Below are 24,015 nucleotides of genomic sequence, written 5' to 3'. Positions count from 1 at the left end.
GACAAGTGACCAACCTGAAAGGAGAGCAGCAGGGTTTTCCATTCTTTGCTCCATAGATCAGAGAGCACAGCTGTGGCACTGATAGAGAAGGTGAGGGTCACCAGAATACCAATCTGCACAATCCAAAAACAACATAGTTAGAAATGACCATATTTAGGCTTGCTCCAACTTAGGTCCAGGTCATTCTCAAACAGTCCCAGACTGTTATATATAATTTTTGAGCATCACAATCATCATGCAGATAATCTACACTTATACAATTTAGTAGATGAATGTGTGCTATATATATATTAAACACATTTATTTTTAAATTTGCCACTATTCTACTGTCACCATTACTACATATAAAGCTCAGAAGACACATGGTGGGGGTGGTAAAACTGGTGTGTTTGGTGAGCAAAACAAAAGATTGTATTTCTGCTGTAGTGGGACATTCACCACCATTGTAAAAATAATTAAGTCGTTATGTTTGAACCATTCAGTTTAACTGCCTTTAATGGAATCTATAAAAACATTAGCAGAGTAACAAATGATGACTGTAATACTAATTCCAAAATGTGAAATATAGACTGTCATTTACATATCTGGTAATGCTGACAGAAAAGCTATTGTAATTGGGAATAAATTCTAGTACTATAAAAACAAGTATTATAGAAAAATACAACTTTCAGTTGTAGTAAAATTTAAAAGTTGCAGTAATACTAATCCATCCATATTAGTATACTTTTAGTTGTAGTATTTTTTTTTTCAAATGTAGTGATATTAATTCATTTAGAATTAGTATGAGGGAAAGACACAATCTTTAAGTTGTGGTAAAATGTAAAGAATTGCAGTTATACTAATCCCTCCGAAACATTTAGTTGTGGTAGAATTTTTTAAATTCAGTAGTAAACATAACATTTTTAGTTGTAGTTCAAATTTAAACAAATTAAATATAGAAAAATTGTTGAAATGTAAAAATTGAAGTAATACTAATCCATCCATATTATTATCAGGGGAAAAAACTTTTAGTTGTAATAGACATTTTAAAATTCAGTGATATTAATTCATCTGGATTAGATACAATTTTTTGGTTGTGATAAAATGTAAAAATGGCAGTCACAGTAGTATTATGTCAGTTAATCACTAATATTAATCTGGATTAGTATTATGGAAAAATACTGTAGCTGTAGCAAAAACTTTTGCAGTGATACTAATACAACTGTCAGTTGTAGTAAAATGAATACATATATACCTTTTTTGTAGTAAAACTAATAAAATCTAGTTAAATGTAATTATTAATGTTTACCTTGTGGCTCCAGTGTAGATAAAGCCTCTGTCCCTCAGAGAGAAGGCACACCGCTAAGACCTGCCAGGGTTACAGTTAAAGTTATAATTCAGATAAAATGCAAAACACTTCACAGAACCAAAGTTTAACTCAGCTGCAATTCCTCTTCCTCACCAGCAGGAGGGCGATGTAGGTAAAAAGCGCTGCAGACACCACCAGCAGCACCATGGACCAGGGGAACCAAAACCCCAGATTCCCAAAGTTAAACCTGAGGAAGGACAACATAAAATACATTTATTTGCCATTAGTTCATAAATCGTCATAAATCATAAATCACCTGCTGTGCATCAGGATCTCAAACTTTTCCTTTCTGTGGTCTGTTCTTAGGCTGAACCTGCTAGGATGGCCCAACCTGGCCATGTTGGTAGTTGTTTCACTTGTAAATGATTGTGTGGAGGCTTTTTTAAACCTATTCCCAGACTCATCTGCATCCACAACCTTCTTTCTGAAGGCCTTATAGAGCTCTTTGGATCTGGCCACGATGATCTTCACCACTTACTTCAACAATCAAGAACAAACCAGACTAAATGTCTGTTTAAATTAAGTTTAAATAAGACAGACTCCTCCAAAATCCTCTCTAATTATGTTCTAATCTAAGACATTTTAAGTAGTAAAAAATGTGGGGGTGTTCTGATGTTTACCTCACATTTTTAGTTTGTATGTATTTAGTTATATCACCACTATCTCTCAATATTGTTTAAATGAAGATTGTTCAAATGTCCACGTACTAAATGTTCAGCTACTTTACGATACTTTACCCTGACACAGGCATTTAGTTGTGTGTGTACAGCACATTTAATGTTTTAATTTATTTAATCACCATAGAAAAGCATTGCTAATAACTCAGCACAGTCTGGAGCAGACTTCTCTAGAGTGCTGGAGCTCCAGCCAATATCTCTGGGCCAAGTCTGAGTGGCATTTTTGATCTATAACCAATCATCCATTATCAGTACTTGACCTCACTATGCTCTCATGGCCGAATGCCACCAAATTCTCACAGCAATGTTCCAAAATCTAGTGTAAGGCCTTTGCAGAGAAGTAGAAGCAGTAAAGGGAAAACTCCCTATTATTACCCTTGATTTCAACTCTGGTGTTAAAAAAGACAGGTTTTCATGGGGTGTCCTAATTTTTCCACATTTTATATCACAACATCTCATTGCAAACCATGATGAAACTGCGTCACGACCCAAATATCATATTATGCAATATCGTACTCTCATACTGTAGCACCTCCAGTGGTTAAATGCTTACCAGTCAAAGTCGTTGTAGTCATTCTGAGCTTCGCTCCAGAAGTACAGGAACACCAGCGTCAGGAAAAACGTAACGATGAGGAGGGTGAAACTGCCACACTCCAACTGAAATAAACATCACACACACACACACACAGCTTTTAGTAATGGTGACAAGCTGATTTAGCGCACATCAGTGAAAAGGGATTCTGTAGAAGTACGTCACACTAATGCACCCTTCACAACTCGCCAAATCAATAAGCCCCGGCCTCTAAACTCACACAAAGAGTGAGCGGGAGTGAGTCACACTAATGAAACATGTTCTAATACTGCTGAACCCTAAATCCTGATGCACACCATCGGAGTGCTTGAGCAACCTTTATGTGCACGCTCTATTTAGTCATGAGAAGGGTTTACAGCTAAATTGGGGCAGATTTGTTTTTCTGGCATGACCAAAAAGCTGCTTTTACAAAACAGTGTGTGTCAGCAGAGAGTGTGTAATCGATGCAGTGCTCAGCACAGTCGAGAAAAGTGCAATCAGCAAACGCAGCCAAAATGACCGAATAAGCTGTCTACAATGAAACCGAGCAGCTTGAGGGTTTCCAGCTGGTTTTGTAAGCAGGCCGTGAGGATACGCAGTTTATATGAGGACATGAACAACATGTGGAGAATTTTTTTACAGTTACGTACTCACGAAGTTATACACTCACTGGCCACTTTATAGGAAACACCAAGTTTGTGTGCTTGTGTACACTGGCCACATTATTAGAAATCCCTAGCCTGTATGTCCACTCACTGGCCACTTTATTAGAACCCCCTACCTTGTGCCTCCGCTTACTGGCCATTTTTTTAGAAACCTCTACCTTGTACCTTCACAGCCTGGCCACTTTTTTAGAAACACCTAGTTTGTGCGTTTGTGCACACTGGCCACATTATTAGAAACCCCTAGCTTGTACCTTTACTCACTGGCCACTTTATTAGAAGCCCCTAGCTTGTACCTTTACTCACTGGCCACTTTATTAGAACCCCCTACCTTGTGCCTCCACTTACTGGCCATTTCTTTAGAAACCTCTACCTTGTACCTTCACAGCCTGGCCACTTTTTTAGAAACACCTAGTTTGTGTGTTTGTGCACACTGGCCACATTATTAGAAACCCCTAGCTTGTACCTTTACTCACTGGCCACTTTATTAGAAACCCCTACCTTGTACCTTCACAGCCTGGCCACTTTATTAGAAGCACCTAGTTTGTGCGTTGTGCAAACTGGCCACTTTATGCTTTCCACTCACTGGCCCCTTATTAGAAACCCCTACCTTTCACTTCCACAAACTGGCCACTTTATTAGAAACCCCTACATTGTGCTTCCCACTCACTTGCCAGTTTATTAGAAACCCCTAGCTTGTACCTCTACTCACTGGCCACTTTATTAGAAATCCCTAATGTGTGTGAGAGTGTGCTTTCCCTCACCCGGCTGCAGCAGCACTCTCCAGGCTGGGCTTTGGCCCTCTGGTAGCGCCTCCACTGGCAGCCATACAGTCCGGCCAAGCAGGAGACGAACGGCTGGTGTTCATAGCGCTGAAGCAGCTGCCGCCGCACAACCTTTAACCTCCCCAGCTTCAGTCTGGACAGGCTGACCGGAGAGCGGCCCATGGGTCAGCCGCTAAACACCAGCATGGAGAAAACCTCACACACACTGAACGGAGAAGGAGGGAGAGAGGTGGAGACTGGAGGAGGGGTCAATGCACACTGCAGGAGACCTGAGAGAGCAGGATAGAGAGAGAGAGAGAGAAAGAGAGAAAGAGAGAGAGACAGTGAGTTAAATTAACTGAAGTAAGAGAGAGAGACATGTCATTTTTCATCCATACCTCATTTCTTCTTCATAATCTGGTCTTAAATATGTAACAGTGCCCCAGAGCTGCCTACTACCAGCGTGAAGGAGACAGAGAGAAATGGAGCACCACAAGATGGTGAAGCCCCACTTGAGGATTCAAGGACATGTTTTCTCTTTAAATTAAAGAAAGCTTTCTCTGCTCATAGGGAACATCCAGCAAACCCAACCTAACCTTCCTTCTGGATATCCGCACATCAAAAACCCACAGCAGTTATATATCCAAAATACAGAAGTCAAATATTTCCAAACATTTTCTTGTATTTTATTTTTTAAATATATTGTAGTTTAAAGCAACATAATGTATGTTTAACCTTAAAATAGCAGCTTCAGAGTCATGAAGATGCTCCACTGAGCGTCTGTCATTCCCGCTCCAGGCCGGAAAGCTGCTACTGCACTATGGAGCTTTGGTGGAGTTAATCACAACCTCTTATCAGAGTTATATTTGTGTACAGTCTTGTAATACTACTCTACCTCCTCAGTCCACATGCTTCTTTTCCTTCATATGCCTCTTCTGTATCTCTCAGCTTGTCCAGAAATGCATGTGTACAGCTGTTCATTAGGGGGCACTCAAAGCATAATTCGATTTTACTGCAGTGGAATAAAACTTCATTCTGCAATTTGGGGGATAATAATGGGCCTCAAAAACAACAATAATATAAATACGTAAAAAGCCTCCGTTCTGACTGGCGAGTGAATAACAGCACTTTTCTACCAGGCAGTGAGGTATGGCCCAGTATGGGGACTAACCCGAATCAGAGCTATGTGTATCCTGGTTGTGTTGAGTCACATTAAATAAGTAAATTCATGGTTCATGGTTATGACATCACAACCACAGCACATGTAAAACTGTTTCTTGCCGCAGCTCAGGTGTTATGGATGGACTATGTAGACAAGAGGAAAACTGGGCTTTTCGTGAAACAGCTCCTTTAATATTTGATTCAGTCTGGTTTGAATCCGACACGTTCCGGCAGATGTGCGATCCCAGTTAATGAAGCTGTCTATGCACTCAAGTGAGAGAAAGCTGCTTATTAATGATCCTGTGCCAGCCTATCTTGAGACACGGCTCAGGATGGTCATCAGAATCTCAGGCCTCACGTGCCTCCCGCGGGCTTCCCTGCTGCAGGAATAGCAGCTAACTCATTCGTATTCCTCCAAACTCATTCATATTCCTGCACGTGTTTCTCTGAACTGGAGCACAGCAAACACACACCAAGGAAGCATACACAAGACTCAGAAACACAAACACACACTCACTCATACAATCACAAACACTGGATCAAATCACCTACAACACTGATGTGAGTGTTCAAGGTGCAGGGTAAACACCAAAGTACTACCTTATATAGCTGATATATTTTGGCTGTTTTTATGGCAACTACTTATAGTGCCTCCTTGACCTGTTTATCCTCAAACTTGTGTGCCTGCATTCATGTACATAACACGACTGCTTTAGCTTAATCTCTTAAACTACAGCCATTTTCCTCTGTTCTTAAAACATAAGATGATTCAGTATCTACTATGAATTGTTCAGGAACTACTTAAAATTATTCAGTATCTATTATGAACTTTTCAGGAACTGCTATGACTTATTTAAGGATCTACTATGAATTATTCAGTATCTATTATGAATTATTTAGCAACTACTTTGAATCATTCAGTAACTACTATGAATTATTCAGTGTCTACTATGGATTATTTAGTATCTACTATAACTTATTTCATATTTACTATGAATTATTCAGTATCTACTGTGGATTATTTAGTATTTACTATGAACTTTTCATGAACTACTATGAATCATTAAGGATCTACTTTGAATAATTAAGTATCTACTATGAATTATTCAGAAACTACTTAGAATTATTTAGTATCTACTATTAATATTTCAGTATCTACTATGAATGATTAAGTTTGAATCATTCAATATCTACTATAAATATTCTTCAGGAACAAGTTTGAATCATTCAGTAACTGCTATGAATTATTCAGTATCTATTCTGAATTATTCAGAATGTACTATGGATTACTCAATAACTAACATGAATTACTCAGTATCTACTATGAATGATTAAGTATTTTCTACAAATCACCCAGTAACTATTAAACATTATTAAGTAACCACTATTAATTATTTACTAACTATTATGAATTATTCAGTATATATATATATATATATACACTATATATATACTGAATTATATATATATATATATATATATATATATATATATATATATATAATTCAGTATCTACAATGAATTATTCAGTATCAATTAAGTACTTAGTATCTAGCCTACATTATTTAGTAGCCACTATGTATATTCTAGCAACTATGAAACTAATGTGTAAGTTCTGTATTTATGAGAGAGATCTGAAATGTGAATCATCATGTGTTGACCAAAACATTATTAAAATAACACAAAACAAGGGTTCAACATAAAGAATATAAATTACTATTTAGTTTTCAGGCATACTATTCCCTTTCTAGTTCATACAGTATATACACGCATCATTCTGCTGTATGATCACAGCAATAGCCCTTCAGACTGACGGCACTGACCTGTAGGGGTTGTCCTAGGGTCACAGTGTCTGACCCCTTCGAGAAACTACCAGAGGTGAAGGGCTGTTAGGGTGTACGAGCTTCAGTAGAGCGTTAGCTTCCTGTCACAGAGCTGCTAAACCTGTTAGCGGATTTTAAAGCGAGAGATTAGCGTAAAAATAGGAGCCTGATTCCGCAGGCCCAGCGCCGTGAGCTAATGCTGGAGCATGGCCGAGTAAACAAGCAACCTGCAGCATCTGTCTGAGGAGGAGGAGCGAAGAGAAGATGAGATGATCTTATTAAGCTTTTCAAGAGCTTATTATGGAGGCCATTACACCTGTTTAGAAGCTGCTTTCTGACATGTTTCATTGCAGGAGCTGACGTTCAGTCAGTTGTGTGAGAGGTGAAGACCATAAAAGAGTGAATAGAGGGAATAGAAAGGACTGTGTGTACCCAGTGGTCACTCCTCCTTCTGCTGGGAGTTTTATGGCCATGTTGTAAAAGCCCCTTAAGTGGACAGCTGGTAGCAGGCTGAACACAGTCTAAAAGCTATTTTTCATTTGTCAGAAAATGAAGGAAACTATGGACAAAACTGAGGATTAAGGATGCTGTTTGCTACTTTCTTTGGCTATGAAGCACAATTTGGTCTATGTTTGTACACAACAGGGAGTCCCACAGAGTCAGAAACCACACTGCCAAATGCTTTTGGTTTGTGAACTAGGAAGGTCTCTCAGAACCTCCAGTTCTTCTCTTTTAGTTGTTCCTCAAAGCAGAACAAGCTGTTAAGCTCCAAGCCACTCAAACAGCCTCCCAGTAGAGCTGAGAGGAGCTAAAAATATGGACATATGGACAAATTTAATTGCAAACCCTATTAATTGAGTCTGGCTTTTATGCAGTGTTTTATAAATGCTTAGTTCAAAACTTTCCAAAGGTTTTATTCCATTTTTATTTTATATAATACTTCAATTTTAATCTTAGTAATGTGCTTGTATCAGTTTCTATTATTTTACTATCCATCCTTTGTCTTTTTAGTTGAAAGTGTACATACATACAGTTATCCACCCAGCTACCACTTTAAGCATAAGTGATAGAAAAGAAGGGATTCTGGGGGTGAAATCGTATGACTATGAGCAAGCCCCAAGCTGCTCCTAAACTCGCGGGGCTCCCCGGCTTTCTGTAGCCATAGCGACAGCTGTCCTTGGCATCCGCAGTGGCTTTGAATGAGTGTATCTTGCAAGATTGGTGTGTAGGTGGGACTCACCGAAAGTACATTTAGTCTGCTCCTACAGTTATTAATCTCAATAGAGCAATACACCCACCACTGCTCTAAAATAGTCATTTATAATAAAAAGAACATCTCCACTAGGGGAGGGCAGTGTGTTATTGTTTTTATGATAAATGGCAGAAAGTACTTTCTCTGAACATGTCATGGGTATTGTTCGGACTAAGAAAGCAACGCCTTTAGGAAGCAAAGAAAAAGCTTCCAGAAGAAAAGTTTTTGAGTTTTTATGGTCAAATGAGAAACAATGACCAGAGGTATGTTTACAGGGGTAAATGTTACGCTGAAGAATTCTACCCTGAACATGACCATGTGGGGTCTATATGGGTAGCCCGACTGGGAACCAGAAAGTTTTGTTCATAAAGGTTTGTGGGGTTCCATGTTGGACCCACATTAGCATGCGCACCAGGGTCAGTAAAGCATGGGCCTCATTTAGGTTGTTCACTGCACATGAGGTCTGTAATGATCGGGTCCATTTGGAACGCCCAACTGGGTCCCAGTAACAAGACATTTGCAAGCTCACTCAGAGCCCATGCCCACCCTCCTAGCTCACCTGGAACCTGTGTCAGCCGCACATGAGCATGTTGGCTGGGGAGGTAGAACTACTTCGTCATTATTCCATCCACTTTGTGCAGTGGCAGCACCACCACCATGCTTAACAGTTGCCACAGTGTGCTTTGGTTTGAGTGCCTCACCTTTACTCCTCCAAACATACCTCTAAACACTGTGACCAAACTACTCAATCCTTCTCTCATCTAATACAACTCTATCTCTCATGACTAATAAAACTTAAAGGCAGCTCCTTTGTCCATGTGATCATTTGCAAACTCTAGTCTGTTTTGGAGTAGGGGCTTCTATCTTCTTTCATGACCACAAACAAGAATTTAAAAGACTTTAGCAGAACTTTCCGAACCACTGAATTAATGATCTAAGTGGGTGTATAAAAATAAAATCTGATGGTTTTTTTTAAGACTTTTCAAAGTGACCAATATCCGACATTCGTCTGAACAGTTCACGCTCCTAAACTAACGCACAAATGCAAAACTACTATGCTTCACACAAAGTTACAGTTTCATCTTCGCCATTATCACAGGAGCTATCAAAGAGTTCCATTTCTTTAGAAATGTTGTCAAACAAGCTGCTTGCCATCAGCAGCCAGAGTCCGAGAGAGCACAACTGGCCTTGCCCTTTCTCCCCACATCACTCCTAGTGTGATGTTAGTCAGCACAGGCATCTGTTAGCTGTTGAATCAGAGCTGGGGAGCCGCGTTTTTCTCAGAGCGTGCTGGCTACCTAGCGGCAGTTGGCTGACTTCACATGTACCAGATCATATCGTATCATAAAAACAGGGGTTGGGTAAGTGACCTTCCAAATTGGGCAGAAAACAGATATAAAAACTTCTAATTGTGTTTGAACAGAGACATCACCACAAATAGTTTTTAAACCTGTAACCTCACTATCCCACCACTGAAAAAAGTCTGAATAAAAGTATGAATTCCAAGGAACTGCCACTGTAAGTAAGTTCATTGGTTTTTTGCAAAGTTATCATAAAGTAAATTTCTGTTTCTGTAGCTTTTTATTTACACACTATATCAAGCTCTATGCTATTTCCAAAAAAAGATTATTCCGGTTTCTATGATATGAAGCCTTTATTTATTTAATATAAATCTTTAAATCTTTAAAGATTTTTTTACCCAGTTTCTTCCCAGTTTGGACTGTCAATTATCCAACTCGTTCGTAATCTGGCTCCAACACAACAGTCTGCAGATGCCAGGAGCAGGGTGAGAGCGCCATCTATGCACCTCGCCTGCCGTACGCTAGCAGCATGACCGGGATTCGAACCAGCCCCTTTAATTATATTGTACACTACATGCTTTAATTAGAAAGTACATTGAGTTAGATATCCCTTACAAATCACTGATATCAATATCTAGACAGTGGCAAATATGTAAAAGCCTGTCATATCGCCCACGCTGAATCTCTGCTTTTATTGGCAGCTGGTAGCAATGCTGATTTCAATACTGATTGTAATATCACCACTACTGCCAGTGTAATATCCTTCCAGTTATCGTAAGTAGCCAAAGAGAATCAATAAATGAAATTGAGCGCAGTTCCCACGCTTATCACACCGCACGACTCAGGAGTAATTTCCTTAATGACACAATACAATGCAGATCTACTGCAGGAGCGGAAATGAAGCAGCCCTTATTTCATGCGAAGCGAAAGAGACCGTTTACTGTACTGTATATAATTATTAATAGAGTTCAGTATGAGGAACTGAGGAGCTGATGAAGTGAGAAACACAGCGAACCTCGCCCTTCACCCTGCTGCAGATGATCGAAGGGTGATTTTGGCTCTTCCTTGTGTTTACAAGCCACAAGGCCATCTCTGAGTGGCTGTCTCTGAATCTGAGCAAAGGATTTAGGGAACACTTTGAGGTTAAACACGTCATTAAGGTCAGCTGCTTCTGACCCTTCATTAACTAATGGAACTTCAGGTCAGCTAAAGTGGCTGCACAAACGTAGAAGTCACAAGGGCTTTATTTCGGACCATTCTCCAGGCTAAGAACATCAATCCTTGGTGAGGTTTATAGGTCAGGACACAAATCTGCTAAAGGACTGGCGCTATCGGCTGACAATCGAGATGAAATATGCAGACTGGATACAAGGAGATCATTTCATCAGTGTCTGGGTCAGGGCTGTATCTAGTGATTACATCAATATTAGTGATATCCACCCATCGTCTTTAACAATGAGTTGAATGATCTTGACTCCTCTTGTTTCTTTCACGGTTGAATCACAATAAATGGTGCGTGGCAGCCGGACAGTGTGTTTTGTGTAGCAGAAAACCGGCTACAACTACAACATCTGTTACATCTGAGCTAAGTGGGAATCACACTTAGCACTTAGAATCACACTGGGGATATCACTAAGATTGGGCAAATTCCATCTTTGCTAGTATGGACCACGCCCTGCAGGGCTGTTACGAGGAGGCAAACTCAGCAGACTTTGGGCTGGAGTTTGGGACAGCTTTAGGGTAGGAATGTGTAGGGTAAAGGAGGGAGGGGAAGAGATGGGATGGAGGTGGGTGCAAAGTTGTTCACCACAAAGGTGAATTGTGAAGATATATATTGGAGGGTATATCTAGACCTGAGCAGAGGAGTTAAGGTTGTGGTCCTTCTCCCAAAATGTAGTTATGTCATAACTCTTAACATCACACTTATTAGAATAGAAAAGGCTTGTATGTGTGTGGATGGGGGCACCAACGGAATGCGACCAATAGGAATGAGCGCAGAATAACTACTAAAGTGGGTGTAGACGAACAATGGAAAAAGATAAAACATAACCATGGAACCATGGGTGTATCATTACCATGGAAATGAATGTTGCGTTACCATTGAAGTGGTTGTAGAGTACCCACAGAAATTAATGTGGGGTAACCATAGAAGAACTGTGTAGAAATAATACCCGTAGAAATAAGTGTAGCATATTCATGGAAATGGGTGCAACACTTCCATGGAAATAGGTGTACCATTGCCATGGAAATGGATGTAGTGTAACCACCGAAATGGTTGTAGCATCACTATGAAAACAGATCCAGTGTTACCAGAAATGGGTGTAACAGAACCATGGAAGTGGACGTAGCATAAACTGTAGCGAAATGGCCGTAGCGTTACTATAAATATTTAAGTAGCATCATTATAGCAAGGGATTTAGCATTACTATGCAGCATTACCATGGAAATGGGTGTAAACTTACCATGGAATAGATGAATTTAGCATTACTAAATTCTAATACTAATGAAGATGAATGTAGTGTTACCATGGAACTGGATTAAGAGTTACAATGAAATGGGTTCAGCACTACCATGAATATGGGTGTAGTATGGGTGTAGCGTTACCATAGAATGGGTTTAGCACTACCATGAATAAGGGTGTAGTGTTTGGAACCATGAAAATCAGTGTAGTGTTACCATGGAAATGAAAATGCAGACTTCTCCTAACAAAATTCTGTTTCTATCATCTGGATTATAACAGCTGGGCAGTAACAGCTGGCCATTTGTCCACAAACTCCAGATGACTTTAAAAGTCGGAAGACAAAGGAGACCTTGCTTGTCCTCCTGGTCCACAGCGAAAAACAGACCTATGAGTCTTATAAGTCCCATAAATCAGACTGAGATGAGAGACGGCTCTCAGAGCAGAACGGTCACTCAGTAATAAAAGAAGAAGCACACAGACTGAAGGTCACTTCCCTGTATCATACACACACACACACACACACACACACACACACACGTACACACACATCAGTGTGGGATGATTTTACACACCTGACACGCCTAATCACGCCATAATGCAATAAAATCTGTTATTGCAGCTGATGTCACTCTTAAGTAATCTGCTGTCTGGTGGTCCGCTCTTTAGACGGGCTTGAAAGCCAATGTTGAAAAACAGCCAACCATCTGATGTAATCACACAGGGAAGACATGAAAAGTAAACTTCCTTTCCACATACACACACAAACACACACATGCACACACAGACACTTGGTTACGAAATGAGAGAAATGAGCTTAGACACTGGTGGGCTCCACCTCTGCTGGACTTTGCCCTCATTCCTCTGCAAACCAACAGCAGATTAACCAAGACTTGGAACTCTACAGTCTTCAGACCCTGTCCTGATCTGGGCCTTATGAAAGTAGTTTTTTTCTTCTATTCTCTTGGAATTGTCTAAAGCTGTGTTCCAAACTGCGCCCTATTCACTAGATTTTCACTACATGTGAAAATCTAGATCACTATATAGAAGTAGTAGAATTCCACAAGGTAGTGAACCATTTCGGACACCCCGTCACGAGCGTGAGCACACTGCTGTGAGACAGCAGATTCCCCCCGAGAAGCTGCGCACAAATCTCCATACCAAACAATGCAGTGAATTATTGTGGTGCATTCTGGGATTGTTATAATGCACTGAAAAGTCTGCACTGTAACAATCCCACAATGCACCACAATAAGCAGTGTATAGACAAAGGCTCACCTTTACCAAACTTCTGGAAAAACAAATGCTGACCTTTCCCATAGCACTGGACAGGACTAAATGGAGTGCTGACATCTGATCATAGATCAGTGTTCTGAGTCTGAGACACTTGATAAATAGGGCTCAAGCAGTATATGTACAGTAGCAGACTTGGAATACCCAAAATTCATTGCGTTGTTTGGCTGGAATATTCGCACACAGTTTGTCTGAGGATGACAGATGCAATCTGCTGTCGCACTGGTATAACAGGGTGTCCGAAATCGCTCACTTCCTTGTTTCCTCATAATAGTGCCCTATATAGTGGGCAAGCTTTGCGCATGTAGGGGATAGTGAATAGGGCAAGGTTTTGGACACAGCTATTGTGTTACAGTTGTCTCAACAAAGGTGGTATATATATATATATATATATACATACACACACACACACACATAGGCATGCAAAAGTTTGGACAACCCTGGCCACAACTCCCATTTCTGTAAATAGCTAAGTGAGTAAATATTACACATTCTTTTCAATAATTTCATTACTTCAGGTTAACTTTTAAGTTATTGATCCAGGCATCAGCATTCCCATATTCAAATACAACTTTTTGTCTTTTTAATTGTTTCTGATTGGTATTTGTGATGTTTTGTGAGGATAAGCTTGAGGTGTTTGACACTGAGGTTGCTCAGATAGCAAAGCTAAACATACACAGACACACTGCACTTAACAACAGCATACAGCAAAGAGCGTTCCTGTAACAGCTCCTCACATCTGACAGATGGGTGTCATAAAGCCCTCACATGCCTGACTACTACTGTCTAAAGTCCTCACACACGCTTTACAGGTAACATGCGTGTTAAAATGATGCATTTCAGACACTAGTTCTGTGCAGATGATGAATTGTGAGGGCTGTTATGATGGAAAGCACAGATAAAGCTTTGCAGTTTGGTGAAACAGTTTGAGTAGACAGCTGTAAAGCTTTACTGCAGCGTCAGCACAGCACTAACACACACACACACACACACACATACACACATAACCACCAACCAGTAAAGTTGCAAAGCCCAAGTGGCTGCAGAAACCAAACAAAACGGCTTTTGTGTGTGTTGGCAATTCTGGAAGTCTACATTGTGAAAACAGAGAAAGAGTGTGTGTGAGAGGCAGACCCACATCCACTGACCTCTATGCAGAACTGTGCACACTGTGGAGCTATCTTACAGTATATGTGTCTGAACTGTCTTATTTTAAGCTCTACACTTAGCTCTAGCTTTACAGTGCAGTACTGTAAATAGGTCTGACTTACGGGACTGCAGTACCGCCGGCTCCTCCCGCTCTGCTTGTCTGGGTGAAGACTGAAGACGGGTGTTGCCGAGCAGAGCAACGTTATTTTTTTCCCTTTACGCCCACCCGTATACAGGCAGGTCACGCCTCCCTCCGCCACGGCTTGCCTGCGATTGGTTGATAGTTTCCACCGGTCTGGGCTAGGATTGGCTAATAGTTTGTGCTTTGAATAGGTCCAACAGTCCAGCCAATCCGAGCGCAAAAACCGAGCTCTTACTAGCCAATGGTGGGGTAGAGGGGCGGGGCCGGTGGGAATACAGGTAGGAATTAAAAAGAGCTTTTCGTTCTCACTTGTTGCACAGAGAGCATCAGCAGCCTCTCTCTCTCTCTCTCTCTCTCTCTCTCTCTCTCTCTCTCTCTCTCTCTCTCTCTCTCTCAGAAAAGCTAACCACACTTTACGAAGCATTAATGTCAGCAATAGCAATAATCAAGTAATAAAAAAAGAAATTACAGTAAGACAAATAATATTAAGTAGTATAATTACATCGAGCAGTGTTTATTTACCTCCTTCCACCATTGTTTATAGGGAAGTGGGCGGGGTAAAGGGGTCATGGGGTACCTCACTCTCCACCCTTCTGTCTTGGTCTCTCTCTTTCTGTCCCTCTCCGTTTCCTCCTACTATTAATCCCTCTTTCTCTTGCTCTCTCTCTCTCTCTCTCTCTCTCTCTCTCTCACTCTCTCTCTCCTTATTTTCTCCATCTATCTCTCTTAATCTCTCTTGTTCTCTTCTCCCCCTCACATCTTTTGCTCTTCATTTTCCTCTACACCTCTCTCCATCTCTTTCCCTCATGCTGTCACTCTCTCTCTCTCTCTCTCTCTCTCTCTCTCTCTCTCTCTCTCTCTCTCTCTCCGTCTCTCTAGACTGTAATGGAGAAAAATTCAGCATAGTGAGATACTGCTGTGACGCTGGAGTCTCAACTCTACACTTTACCACTCGCTCTGCCCGAGGCTCTTTAATTCATGCCAGAGTGACCATCTCAGAGAGGGAGGCCCTCCTGTTGTTCCTGACCTGACTCCACCCCGACACATTACGTATTCTCCCCACAGGACGGAATCTGATCTGTCTGTGGATTCACCAGCATGCAGAACACAACAGAACCTTTCCTTCACTTTACTAACAGTTACAGAAAGACGAGTGTGAGGAAGCTTCTGACCTGTTTCTTAACCACCCTTCTATTATTGCTTCAGCATTTTAAAGGGATAATTTGGGGGGAAATCTAACATAGGCCTACAGTTTCCCCCCTTATCTGAAAAGTTGTTCATCAACTGAGACATGCTTGGTGTCTGACGTTTAACTCTTTAGATTTACACTGGTGCTACAAGGCTAATGTAGCTAACAGGTAATGGAAGCTGAACCGATTGTGCACCAATTCGCATCACATTTGCATTAAACGTTGCAGAGCTGTCCGTTCACTCATCTTCTTGGCTGTTTGTCCAGGGGCCTTTCCGGAAATACTGGGTGCAAGTCAGGAATACACTCTGGATGGGCGTCGGTCCATCGCTAATATAATATTTGCTAATATATTTACTATTTAGTTACATTTCTTTTCTAAAAGAAGAATTAGATGAGTAAAATATCATTTCTTTACTTTCAGTTTCAGTTGATTGGTTGATGCTTTGGGCACACAGTTAGTACCATGCTAATTGGTGTATGCTAATGAGCTTCCATTACTTATTAGCGACATTAGTCTCATAGCTCCAGTGTAAAAGTAAAGAAGCAAACTTCAGACACTTCAGGGCTGATTGACTACATTTGGAATGAGAAGGGACACACATTTGGATTAGTTTACCAAACTATCGCTTGATAATAGTGAAGCTAAAAATAAAATAAGGAAGAGGTAGATCAGAAGAGTCAATATCACATTTCAATAATTCAGCAGTCAATATCATATGTTTCTAAAAGTTTCTAAATCCAGTTAGGCGTCTTCAGCAAACACTTTTTCGCCTGCTATAAATTCTGTCCTCTTCTTAGTGACCATAGTGGCTAATTGGTGGGGTATAAGCTTCCATTAATGACTGGCTAAATTAGCCTAGTAGCTCCTCGGGGTTAACAGTTAAGATTGATATGCCTGAATTAGGTTCCAGTACTTCTTAAGGAATATTGGTGTTCAACACAAACACTGTCCGTTGTGTTATTACACAGTGCCCCCTATAGACAGACACAAGCCATTGACCATTACTCATGAAAACAGCAGTCAGGCTACTAGTGTTTACAAATACCTGCCTGCTGCACATTTACATGTACATGTATTCATTTAGTAGATGCTTTTATTCAAAGTTGAGAGGTAAATTACAGGTCAAAGCTTTTTCGCTTTTAAAGACCCATACCACAGAAAAATACATTTTCTTTACCTTTATGACATAAATACGCTTAATGTTTTAATTTAAAGACTGGTAATGTTTCAAAACATTCAACACTATTAAACACCATTATTTCCCCAGAATGAATCAAATATGCTTTACAAGTCCAATCAACAGAAGTTAATATCAGGTTTTGTAACATATTTCTTACTTTAGAGTAGGATCACTCAGGATGCATGGGCTCATTAATTTCACTTTATTAATACTAACTTATATACCATCTTAAATATCAGACAGTCATGGTACAATAACATACAGTATTGAACACCAATATTAGCTTTATTACAAATTAAATTTGATGATATTTTGTCATTTTATGTATAGAGACTGACTTTAAAGTAATGTTATTGCTATGTAAGACAATATTCTGACAACTTGCACGGGAAGCCAACAATCACTTTAAAGGATCTACAGAGTTCAGGGACTGAGGCCCCATCCACACACATCCAGATTTAAAAACAAAAAACAAACATAGATTTCCCTCCCTCCGTTTTAGATTTTTTTTTTCCATCTACACAGAGACAAAGATGCTTTCATGAGCATGCTAGCTCTGTATGGGGCGACAGTATCTTATAAAGAGAGACACCCAGGTTTCATCCCAAATTACACACTACTCCCTATGTAGTCTACTATGTAAGCCATTAAATTATAAAATCTAGATGTGAACATTAGAGATATGTAATAGAACAGTATTTACATTTATCCATTTGTTGAAATCTGAAATCAAGTGCTATTTGTGTGTATATGTTGTAGTTTTATGACTTCTGCAGTTCACCATATAGCGAGTAAGACAGTATTTGGGATTCAGCCATAAACATGCCTGTGTTGTGACATCAGCATTTTCATGAAGCTCAGTTTTTCCGGTTCACGCGACAACACTGAAAACAAAAGTCTCCACCTTGGAAAGTGTTTTCGAAAAGCTCAATTTTCAGTGACCAAAACCGATACATGGGATGGGGCCTGAAACTGGAGTGTAGGTGCACCAGTCAACCACATCACAAGCTCCTCATACAACTGACCCGAATGGAAAGGTGACTAGATACCTGGATACCCACAAAAGACAAAATACATACAAGAATCTCCATTATTTTCATTTGTGGTCAGATGAGACAAATCGGATGCTTTATAGCCTAGATTTAAAACGCTACATGAGGCACCATCCCAACAGTGAAGCATGGGGGTGGTAGCCTCATGCTATGGGGATGCTTTTCCTTGCCGGAGACTGGGCATCTTGTTAAACCTGATGGACAGATGGATGGCACAAGGCCAAACAACACAAAGCCGAATGCTTTACAATGGCTAAGTCAAAGTTCAGATTTCAGTCCCAATCAAAAATCTGTGGCATCGTTTGAGAAGGACCACAAAGGACATCCAGCCAACCTGAACAACCTGAAGCAGATCTGCAATAGAAATGAGCAATGCTGGTAGACAATCACCCCTAATAACTTAAAATTGTTACTGGAGGTAAAAAAAATGTTCTTTTACTGGCCGGAACAATCCACGTGCTTTTAGTAATCCAGACAAATCGGATGACTTCAGGGAGTTGAATGCTTTTGTAAGGTGCGCAATGCAGGCCTATAATACTGTATAATAGAGCAATGAGAAAGCATGTGAGAGTAATTGGATCATAAGATCATGCTTGCACTGAACAGCAACATTTTGAAAAGGTTTTCTAAAGGTTGCAGATTGGTTCTGCAAGAAAAACAGAGGTTCCACCAACAAGGAACTACTTACAAGTACTAACAATTAGACAACAGCATCTGATGAAAGTAAAGGTGGTCCACAGACTGAGCAAACACCTTTATAGGGCAGAGAGTACTGACTTAATGTAAGCACAAGCAAGACTACATGTCTAGGTAGAATGTGGTATAGTCTATTCACCAATCAGCCATAACATTAAAACCACCCTCCACCCACATTATTGTGTTTCCCCCCGCTCGTGCCCCCAAAACAGCTCTGATTTGTTAAGGCAAGGACTCCATAAGATCTCTAAAAGTCCTGCAAGTCCAGGAACCTCCCTAAACATCAGTGAGACTTGGGCACCTTGACCCTGTGGTCGGTTTACCGGTTGTCCTTTCTTGGAGCATTTTCGGTAGGTTCTGACCACTGCCTAATAGAGCCACCTCTAGACAGGTGCCACTGGACACCAGCTCATCAGTGTTCTTCATATCACCTGGCAGTGGGTTCAGTGTTACGTCTGATTGGTCCAGGTTGATCATCTGCCCTGCCTAGATCTTCCCGAGTCATTCTAAGGAACCCCTTCAGCATCTTGCAGCTGTGCAATGGTCTCCTTATTAATCTGAGAAGCAGCCTTCAAGGGTTATCACCTGAGACCACCAGCAGCAACACCACTTCTGCATTCTCCTTCTTCATCAGCGAACACAAAGTTCCTTTCACCTTCATCATCCTCTCTCACCTCAGCAGCAGCAAGAGATTCCCTCTGCTCTCAATCCATACATTAGCACTTACATTCAGCACTGAAGAGAACCTGCAGCACACCTTCACCTTACCTTACTCACGCACGCCGATAGTGAAGATAATGATGCTGAGGATGATGATGATGAGGAGGATGGTGAAGCTCCGTTCTGCTCACACTCGGGTGCATCCTGCAGAGTAACACCGTTGCGCAGCACGTGAGAGTCTCCACTGAGTGAGCGCGCGCGCAAAAAAAAAACAGAGGCGTCACGGGGAACCACGGACAGGGGGAGGGGCTGCCGCAGTCTCGCGCACCGTGGAGTGTGCTCGTTTCTAAGCAAGTGTGTATATGTGTGTGTGTGTGTGTGTGCGCGCCCCCGCACGAGGCAATCGAGATGCAGAGAGTGAGCCCTATCGATCTCTGTTACGTAATGGTGCCTTCACGAGAGATGCAGATGTTAGTGCAGGAGAGGAGAGACAGACATCAGCACGCTTTTCATAGAGCCCCAACACAATCATAATGACATCATCACCATCTAACTACATCATCCTTCACTACTGTGTACCCTATGCGTCCAAATGTTTGTGGACACCCCTTCTAATGAATGCTTTCAGCTAAGTTGCACCCATTGCTGACACAGATGTGCAAATGCACACACAAACACACAGCTTGTCTAGTCCCAGTGGAGAAGTACTGCCAATAGATCAGGACTCAATGGAGCACATAAATACAGACACCATGCCTAATGCCGTGTGTGAGCTAGAGGGGCATAAAGCCCCCAAACATTGAACTGTGAAGCAGTTCCCTTGAATTTTTAGAGGACAATAAATAAGTAGGTGTCCCAATACTTTTGTCCATATAATGTAACTCTTGTTTTTTGCTCTACACCGATTTGATATTAAAGCATGGATTTGAGATGATGTAACAGCCATAGGAATGTAGAAAATTACAGCCTATCCTTTGTTTGATTGCAGCAGTTCTTTGGGGTTTTTTTTTTTTCAATTAAGCAAAAAAAAATTTAAATATGTAATTAAGTAAGTAACAGATGTTTCATGTTCAGGTAGGCTTTGTTAGATTGATCGTTAAAACAATTAATAGCTCTGGATCTCCACTGTTGGACTGAGCCCTGGGTTTGACCAGTGAAGACTGCATTTACTGTTTAAAAGCATAAACCAGTGTGAAGACTAAGGAGCTGTCAATAAATAGAAAAGCTGAGAGAAAAGGGGAAAACGCCCAGAGCCATTGCACATCTCATCCTGCGTTATTTTCAAACCAAAAAATGATTCTATACAAAGTTCAATGGTGACAGGCTAAGTGAACACTAAACACAACTTAAAAAAAAACCTTAAAAATACAATGTCAGTCTGACAACAGTTGAAAATGTCAAACTGCTCAGAATCAGGCGCGAGAAGGTGGTTAGCCTTAGCTTAGTTAGTAGGATAAGAAGAAGAAGAAATTCAAGTGTGACTGAAAGCTTACTTCTAAACGATGAAAGATGAACATGACGACAATAAAGCTACTGCTTTTAAAAGGACAGGAAGCACAATGTAAAGTCATACACATTTAGAGGATAATGCCTCATATCTGAGAGCACAAAGTTGAGTGAATGGTCTTAGGAGATTGTTGGACTGTTGTCAGGCACATTTAGTAGATTGGCTCATCCAGGTTTGCTTGCTCTGCTTTTTAAGCAAACTTAGCATGTCACTAAACTGGCAACTATGGTGTGCTTGTTTTTTCCCCATCTGTTTTCAGAGGGTGACATCACAGTGCCCCTGACCTGTGGCTTTCTTAAATGCACATGGGGGAATGAGCTTATTGGCTTATGGCCATGTACTAGATAGACACAGAACAGAATTTGGCACATCAGACATGTCTAAAAATTTGAGATACCATCAACATCTTTAAAAACAGCGGCATACTGTATTACCTTATACTGCCCACGCGAGTAACATCCCAGTTACAGTAACAGGGGTGAGTGAGAGACTCGCAAAAACACTTGAGCCTATTCCACAAGCTGCAAACGACTAATCATCAGCAAGCATTGAGGTTGTCCAGGTTGGAATTTACAAAGAAATACACAGATTAGCTACTAAGGAGCCCTAAAGGTTCAGAAACATTTAAGGGACAGATGAGACCAAGATTTACAAACTGATATAAAGGCCAAAATGTGGAGGAAGAAAGGATCCGCTAATGTTCCAAAGCATATGCGCTCACCTGTCAAGCATGGTGGAGGTAGTGTCATGGCTTGAACTTCCATGGTTGCTTCTGGAACGGGCTCATTAACTCACTTTATTGTAACTGGTAATGGTAGCAGAAGAATGCATTCAGAGGAATGAATTCAGAAGTTTACATAAACCTTCTGTCTGACCGTTTTGAAGAAAGGTATCTAATCTAATCAGGGAAGAACTTAGACTGCCCAAGTCAATCAACCTCAACCTAACTGAGCTGCAAACAATGGTGTGATGGAAGTAGGAGCACTTTTTAAAATTTTACTTCTTAAAGTTACTCCAAGTTACCATACAGCTCATGTACACATACTGTACATCTCTACTAAATACCTACTTGCTTGCTGTAGGATGAGCTTACCTTCTGCTAAGCCCATGAGGTGTTTAGCTAATGTGAAATTAACTCCCTTAAGCTCAAACACAGCTCCTTCAGCCTTAATCACACTCCAGACTAATCTCACACAAGCCACCTCTTCACCTTTGCTCTGAAGTGAATAGCTTTGGTTAAACGATTCATTTGACCTTTATAGGTAAACACGTCCCCTGTAACCACTTTAGTCAAAGGACAAGTCCAGTAATTCAGTGGCTGAGATGTAAACAAAGTCAGTCAGAGTGGCGTTTAGTGTGAAATAGTTTATTGTAGAGAGCTGCCATTAATACAACACAGGTTTAACCATTTCATTCACTATCCAAAACCACCAGTGAACCCACCACCACCATGTACAGTATCTACAGTTTTATATGTCATGTTAATCCTATTCATCTACTACATGTTATTAAATATTGACTATGTGCATGATACTAATGACATTTAAATATATTTATGGTAAGACTGTTGGGCATTTTCATGAGAATGACCCATCTAGACCTGAGTCTGAGCACATCAGTATAGGGACATTTTTACATACAGTATATGGCAAGGGCAAGTTAACGTTCCTGCAGTTTACACTGACAATACAAGGCCACCTGGGTCTTATGTACAGTGCCTATACAAAAGTATTCACAGCCTTGGATATTTTCCCCTTTTATTGCTTTTATAAATGAAATCATGGTCCATATAATTTGGCTTTTTTTTGACAGGAATTTACACCAAAAAAACTGTAATGCAAAAGCAAAAACAGATTTCTACAAATTAATGTGAATTAAATAAAAATATATACTATAAAATAAGTGGTTGCAAACATATTCACCCTCTTTAAAGTGACTGACCTAATTCAAATGGGTCCAGGCATTAGGTGCTAGTAGTCTCGCAATTAGTGAAATGGGGATCACCTGACTGCAGTGATTGTAGTATAACACCTGTCTGGAAGGTCCAGTCACTGGTTAATCAGTATTCCTGGCTACAAATACACCATGAAGACAAAAGAACACTCCACACGATTTAGAGAAAAGGATATCGAAGAGTGAAACGTCAGGGGACGTCATCATCGCCTGGAGGTTAGTTAAATCCATCATAAAGAAATGGAAGGGCACATGGGTATCTCTGCCTAGAGCAGGCTGTCCTCACAAACCAAGTGACCTTACAAGAAGGAGACTGATGAGAGAGGCCATCAAGACATCTATGACTACTCTGAAGGAGTTAAATTGATGCTGCCACCACCATGCTTCACGGATGGTGTGTTAAAGGTGATGTGCAGTGTCTTGTGTCACCCAAATGTAGCGTATAGTCTGATGCCAAAAAAAAAGCAGACCAGTTGATTTTGGAGTCTCCCGCATTGCTTTGGGTGAACTATAGTCGAGGGTGAATTATCTGTGCCGCTCCCCCGTTAAAATATCCAAGGGGGTGAAAAGTATTTATAAGCACTGGAGACTGCCAGCCTAAATCACCACACACCCTCCCCAAACTGTGTTGAGATGTTCGGTAATATCTACTAGACTTGCTCATGTGGTTTCTGACACTGTATGACTCACTACTATCTACAAACATGGACTGAAATACAGACAAATTATAGGCTTTACAGCACTGTTTTAAACTATACAGTGCAATGTTAACTCTATTCGTCAGTCTAAACATGTCTTAGCTGATCGACTACAATTGTAGTAACTGAGGAAGTGTGTAAATTTGACTTAGAGACAAACTATTACATAACCTCTGACTGTTTTAATGCAGTGCGGCTGTGGGATGTAGCTGTTATATAAATCAAACCCTCCTTTTTGAGGGAAAACAGATATTTATTTAAAAGCCCCAGGATCAGTGTTCTGCATTATTACTGAACTAATGATCACAGTCGCAAAAATGTCTGTTGCCATGAGTAGGTAAAATTTTCCCACAGTTTCAAGTCCATTTAAAGACCCTACAAGTGGGTAATCATCAAAAAAAATGGCAACTTCACTGTGTATGAAATGATGGGACTGTTAGTAGTGCAACTCTATTAGTCTGGGGTTTGCCTCCTC

At 40.6% G+C, this 24,015-nt stretch overlaps 1 protein-coding gene across 4 annotated transcripts in view; it reads right to left on the bottom strand.

Moving 5' to 3' along the window:
- Positions 1-19,627, bottom strand: part of gdpd4a (glycerophosphodiester phosphodiesterase domain containing 4a) — a 43,763-nt gene extending 24,136 nt beyond the window's left edge. For 2 of the 4 annotated variants that reach the window (XM_072695335.1, XM_072695331.1), the window contains exons 1-6: positions 14,582-14,667; positions 4,023-4,312; positions 2,579-2,682; positions 1,442-1,535; positions 1,289-1,348; positions 15-113 (exon numbers count right to left, since the gene is read on the bottom strand). In XM_072695335.1, the coding sequence (XP_072551436.1) occupies positions 15-113; positions 1,289-1,348; positions 1,442-1,535; positions 2,579-2,682; positions 4,023-4,205 (540 nt within the window). In that variant the 5' untranslated portion in view covers positions 4,206-4,312; positions 14,582-14,667. Of the gene's footprint in view, positions 1-14; positions 114-1,288; positions 1,349-1,441; positions 1,536-2,578; positions 2,683-4,022; positions 4,313-14,325; positions 14,395-14,581; positions 14,668-19,490 lie in introns of those variants that run through there. The other 2 variants (XM_072695332.1, XM_072695333.1) reach the window with 2 other exon arrangements.
- Between the last annotated feature and the right edge of the window lie 4,388 nt (positions 19,628-24,015).

The sequence above is a fragment of the Salminus brasiliensis genome, chromosome 13 (assembly GCF_030463535.1).
Source record: "Salminus brasiliensis chromosome 13, fSalBra1.hap2, whole genome shotgun sequence".
NCBI lineage: Eukaryota > Metazoa > Chordata > Actinopteri > Characiformes > Bryconidae > Salminus > Salminus brasiliensis.
Note: the sequence above shows the minus strand (reverse complement) of the source record. Positions and strands in the feature narration are given on the sequence as shown.